General features: G+C 34.6%; 1 protein-coding gene across 1 annotated transcript in view; it reads right to left on the bottom strand.

Annotated features, from left to right (window-relative positions):
- Window positions 1-222: 222 nt before the first annotated feature.
- Window positions 223-6,000, bottom strand: part of ELOVL4 (ELOVL fatty acid elongase 4) — a 35,298-nt gene continuing 29,520 nt past the window's right edge. Inside the window, exon 6 of the mRNA XM_032152624.2 lies at window positions 223-5,110. Coding sequence (XP_032008515.1) covers window positions 4,835-5,110 — 276 coding nt within the window. The 3' untranslated portion in view covers window positions 223-4,834. The remainder of the gene's footprint in view (window positions 5,111-6,000) is intronic.

Raw genomic sequence — 6,000 nt, 5'->3', positions numbered from 1 at the left:
ATCTCAACTTTAATGATAAATTAGAAATTTGTTACCCAAATTGATCTGGCTGCTCTGTTTCCTCATGAGTTCCCATATTACTTTTATTTCTGGAGGAAAGATTAGGTACCACTTTATAAGGGCTGGCAGTAATAATTCAAGCATAACAAAAACAAATGTTGAATAAATATAGCTTTGAAAAGCAGCTTTTGTGATTATGTCTTTATTACATTTTTACTGAGATCTGAAATCACAATATATTGGAAACCTAACTGTATTACGTACAACTGATAAACCCTAACTATATAATATGCTTATAAAATTGTAAATGTATTTGATCCCCAGATTTATTAATTAGAACACAAGCCACACTCTCAGGTGAGGTGAGACTGTTGCTAACATAATGCCGTCTATCGTACAAGACTCATCATCTACCCACCCTCTCATTACCAAATAGCAAGCTCATCATCGTTCTTGCACGACTGGTTCCTAGGACAGCTTCCTCACAGGGAGGAGAAACTCAATTGAAATATAACGCATCATGAATGACAAAGAAGGGATTTCAACTGGATGCTTTCCTTTTTCTCCATGGCAAATTCAATGAAAATAAAATTTAACTGAGAAAAGGAGCAATCTGACTGGCTTCTCTAAAATTGCAGAAAAGGGATTCAGGAATACCTAAAGACTGACAGAGTACATGGAATATGTACATAGACTGATGAAATATTCTTTATAACAATCTTGTATTTAAATTGAGAAATAATAATTTCAAGATCCTATGTTTTTAGAAATAGCCATATTATTTAAACCTTTCAAGATTTTTTTATATTTAGGATGGCTTTTAATTTGGACATATTCTGTATAGACGTTCAAAAGCAATGTGACCTTCTGATAGCTGCATTATAATTAGATATTATGTGATGTGTTTCAGCATGCACTTTTTCTCTCTCAAAGGAGAGAGAAAAACACATTCCCTGGGATAACCTCATGTATGAGAATGGAAAAAAAAAACCAAAATCTAAGTTGAGTTTCTATTTAAGACCAGATGGGTCTCCAAGGAAGAAATGAAGGAAAATTTGCTCATGTGTATTGATGTGTAAACATGCTTTATGTGGTAAATTGAAAAAGACAAGGAAAAAAAGGAAAAAGAAAAACATAACACCCTAATTAAAAGAAAAAGATAGAAGAAAGTTTAATTTCTCAAAGGAAATAGCAAAAGCTACATTTCTAAGTCTGAAAGAACACCAAGGGGTGACTCACAGCATTCTCATTAATCATCTAAAGGCAGCTCTGGATCCCCTTCTGCCCGTCACAAGGCTCTTCCAGTGATACATTCTAAAATCTTACAATCTTCATGTGGCAGTGGTTCTATATATCAATTATTTTAAATTTAGTTTTTTAATCTCCTCCAGGATTCATAGCCTCCTATGAAAACAAATTCAAAAGGATCTTTGCCTTTCAATTCACAGCTGTGCCTTCCCCTCTGTAATTTATAGGAAAACTAACTTCTAACACTTATATGATTTGTAGTATTTTGAAACAAAAATATTAGGTTGGTGCAAAAATACTACTATAAAAAAAGGAATCCATTTCTACTTCTCTTCCTTTTCATAAATATTCTTGTCATTCAGAAGTTATCTGCCTAAAATACAAAAGACTAAGCATGGATTCTAAATTACACCAATAAGGACTTGCTTTCTAAGGTCGCTTGCCAAAATTACTTGCATGCTGAGTGGCAGGTGACCAGTTTCCTTCAGCAGGTTTTATGATTACTGCTTAGATGTTGTGTGCCTGTGTACACATCCTCAGTATCACAGTCTCTCACCTCTGCTGCCCTATTTACCATCCGGCAGGATGCTGAAATCTGCCACCCAAGTCCATGCTGAGCAGGCCAGCCAGCACACATCCTGGTTAGCTGTAGCTGTTTTTTTCTTAGTAAGCATGGTGTTATGAGTACAGCTGGCTGAGATTATGGCTATAACAAGGAAAGAACTGGGAGAGCGTGAACTCTTCAGTGTGGTGTCTCATTCTGAAGGTGAGAGAGATTCAAAAGTTCTGCTCCAATAGTCAATATATAGCATCTGACTTGTATTGTCAAATAGATAATACAACAAAATCACTTACACCTCTATGTTCTCTTTCTCATTTACAGGGTAGCTGAGTTGCATATATGAAACAAGCCTGTAAATTAAAATATTCCTAAGAAACTAAAAGCACTGCTAGATTCCATGTTCTAAAGTACAAACATAATAATCCATGTTAAAATATTTTTGAATACCTTGAGAGCTTGCACAACAAGAGAAAGAGAATGAATTAACAATGTTAAAACTAAAACTAGTCGTTTGTTAGTTTCCATCAGCAAAACAGTCAAGAGTAACAGACTTGGGAGGCCAAGGCAGGAGGATTGCTTAAGGCGAGGAGTTCAAGACCAGCCTGAGCAACATAGTGAAATCTCATTTCTACCAAAAAAGGAAGAAGTAACAAAGGAAAGAGCTATGGTCATCTATTATAGAGGAAAACTCACATGTCTCAGGTATTTCTAGTTATTGTAAGTATTTAACAAATTCCTTGTCTTCTATATAAGAAAATGTTACTTCAGTTAGTGACAAAGTTTTACCAAGTAGGAGACACAATCTTTATTCACCAGTTTCTGGATATAAGGCATGCAACATATCTGTGATAATAGAGAAATTATGAAAGCTACTGGAAAAGGCTGTATTTATGACATCTTATAATCATCTTCTATAAAGAAACTTATAGTAAGGACTGAATGATTTAAATGGAAGAATACAAGAACTTCCCCATTTATGTAAGAATAATTTAGAAGAAAATGGTATGTTTTATATCTGAATGAAAAGCTCTTCCAAAAGCAACTAATTTTTAAAGTAAAAATATGCTACTATAGAAAATAAGCTTTTTATCAGAAATGGTAGACACCCAAGTTCTAGTTTGATTTTTTTCTATACAAGAAATTAGCAGCAGAAAACAATTTAGAATTAACTAAATCAAATAAACATCTAGCAGACAGTTTACATTATAACAAACTGATTAACAAAAAAAATTATTTTTCCCACAGCAGAAGTGTATTTATTGTGCTGAAATCAGGTAGCAGGGAATGAATAGCTCTTGGGAACTAGTACAGAATGTTCACAAAGATTTACAAATCTCTAGTCATTACACACTGAGCAACAAAACAAAGGTGTTGAATCCTCTTAGTTCAAACTACTTTATATGTTGCAAATTTTCTGTAATTCTCATGACTGCATGCCTTTGGGGAAAAAGTATTTAATTTTAATGCACAATAAATATGTTATAGCTTACAAAATATTCTGAAATAGTTTGTACAAACAGCATACATCCTACACATGCAGCTTTGACATGTTGTTGAGATACTTAGAAATATTCATGCTTTTTTTTGGTCACATTTTGTCTTTCTCCAGTAATCCCTTTGCAACACCCCTTAAAAAATTAACCTATGTAGTAAAACATGATACAAATTCTTTCCGACTTTATTTCCAGTTGTTCACTTACATTACATGAAATACTTCATTTGTAAATAGCAAATTGAATGTTATAGTTCTGACTACTCTCACTTTTATTCATTTTGTGTTTTAACAACACCTTGTAACATCAAGCATTGAATTTAACAATCTTTAGCACCAAGGAGTCAAGAATATTGCACCAAAATGGGTTTATACTTCATACCTAGTTAATAAATAAGATCTTGCAACTTAGTCACAAGGAAAATGTTACTCCAAAATTAAACACATTGAAAGAGAAGGATAGTTTCACAGAAATGTTTGGTGTATGCTATTTGTCATAAAAGCAAAAAAATACTAGTGGATTTGAAAGTTAACATTAAAATTTACATTAGAAGACTCCTTGATTTTTTAATTAAAATTTATTTAATTTTAAATGTTCTTTCCAACAGAAGAGGTAGGTATATTTCCACATAGGAAAATCAGTAACAGCCATAAATCAAAACAAGGAAAGCCTGATAAAAATCAACATATTCTAACAGCACATAAATGTAACTATCTTATGATGTTACTAATAAAGACATGAGTTGTTTCATGTTTCAATCAGACAATAATCTTAATTTTCATAATATATTTCTGCTACTAACAGGAGTATTCAAATGCTGCCTTTTCATCACAAAAAATTGTTTCCCCACAGTGATTTGTGCCTCGAGTCATGGTGATCTCTGGGTCACCAGACAAGACTTTACTGCAATTCTTTCTTATTTTCACCAACACCATCATCATCAAGCCTCTAAGATTCTACAGAGATCAGTAGATTTTAAAAATTTAATTACAACCAAAAGTATATTCTGACTAGAGGTGGAGAGATTTGACCATTCTGGTCAGCAAATGAATTCAAATGTGCAAGTTTAAATGTATACACATTTTCAGCTTTGGACAAGAAAATGTAACACCACTGATTTCAGTCAGTAGATAAGATAATTAGTAATTTATCAAAATAATTCATAAAGACCGTTTCTGTGATCGTCTAAAATTCAGACCGAAGAACGAGTGACTATAAGATACATGAAAAATCTCATCCTTTAGATAACTGGACGTGAACAGGGGGAGAATCTCCAAAGTCACTTAATGATTGCTTTGGTCTGGAGAATATCAAGGCTAATTTTTAAAAAAATGTTTAAAATAAAAACTTCATAAATAAAACATCTGGGTATGGTATTAACACTTTACTCAGTCTAAGAGTTACTAGGACATAGAGCACATTTGTCTTTTCTCCCCACCCCCAAGCTCTCTTTTGCTTCTGTTTTCCCTGAAATTTTATATGATATGGGAGTTTTTCCTCACTGTCAACAACAGTTAAGGCCCAGTTCAATTTAATCTCCTTTTGCTTTTCCATTTTTCTGCTTTTTTCCATTTTCTATCACGAGTTGTTTTTCTGATTTGCTGACACCATTTGCTGAAATACCATTCATGGCTGTTTTTCCAGCTTTTGGTTTCTTAGGCTCTTTGTATGTCCGAACGTAGAAGTTAAGAAAGAGAAATATGAAGCTGATTGCGTAGGCAATTAGAGCCCAGTGCATCCATTTGGGGAAGGGGCAGTCAGTGTAAAGAGACAGTGCCGTGTGCCCAATGGTCACATGGAATTGAACCTGAAAAACAGAAATGACCGCACAAAACATTTAATCTGAATAGTAAACAACTTTTAACAACATCAGCATCTTCTACATAGCTATCACAGGCCCAAATTATGCCACACTGTGCAAAATGTATTGTTTTCTGGCTCCCGTGGCTAGCTCCTCATTCACAGCTCAAATGCCATCTCCTCAGTAAGGACTTTCTGACAAGACTTCAATTTCAATTGGCCCTCCCAATCCCATTAACCAAAGAGCTTTTGCATTTTCTAAGGAGAATTATAACTATTTGAAATTGTCTTCTGTATTTGTTATTTCTTTATTGCCTATCTTTCCACTAGAATATGACTCCAGAAGGCAGGGCTTTGTCTTGCCCATCGGTGATTCTTGAGTGCTCAGCACGGCGTCAGATCAATGAATATGTGTTGAATAATGTTATCTGATGAAAGGGAATCAATGGCCTAGGAGAGTAAAGTAATAGTATTGAAGGCTCTTCAATTTTGTTTTCCTCCCACATTTTAGATTGGTTTCTTTCTATCAAATTGTCAGCAAGCAGATACACATATTTAAAATGAGCTTATCAAAATGGCTCATTTATTTCTTACAGATAGTAGGCAGGTAAATTTTTATTTGAATGAACACTATCCTTTAAAAACTAACATTTTGATGGCCAGGTGCGATGGCTCATGCCTGCAATCCCAGCACTTTGGGAGGCCGAGGCGGGTGGATCAACTGAGGTCAGGAGTTCAAGACCAGTCTGGCCAAGATAGTGAAACCCCGTTTCCACTAAAAATACAAAAAATCAGCCAGGCATGGTGGTCCATGCCTGTAATCCCAGCTACTTGGGAGGCTGAAGCAGGAGAATCGCTTGAACCCAGGAGGCGGAAGTTACAGTGAGCCCAGACTGC

Source organism: Hylobates moloch, unplaced genomic scaffold, assembly GCF_009828535.3.
Source record: "Hylobates moloch isolate HMO894 unplaced genomic scaffold, HMol_V3 SCAFFOLD_2, whole genome shotgun sequence".
Classification (NCBI taxonomy): Eukaryota; Metazoa; Chordata; class Mammalia; order Primates; family Hylobatidae; genus Hylobates; species Hylobates moloch.
The sequence above is the reverse complement of the archived record's forward strand: the minus strand, read 5'-3'. Positions and strand labels throughout refer to the sequence as shown.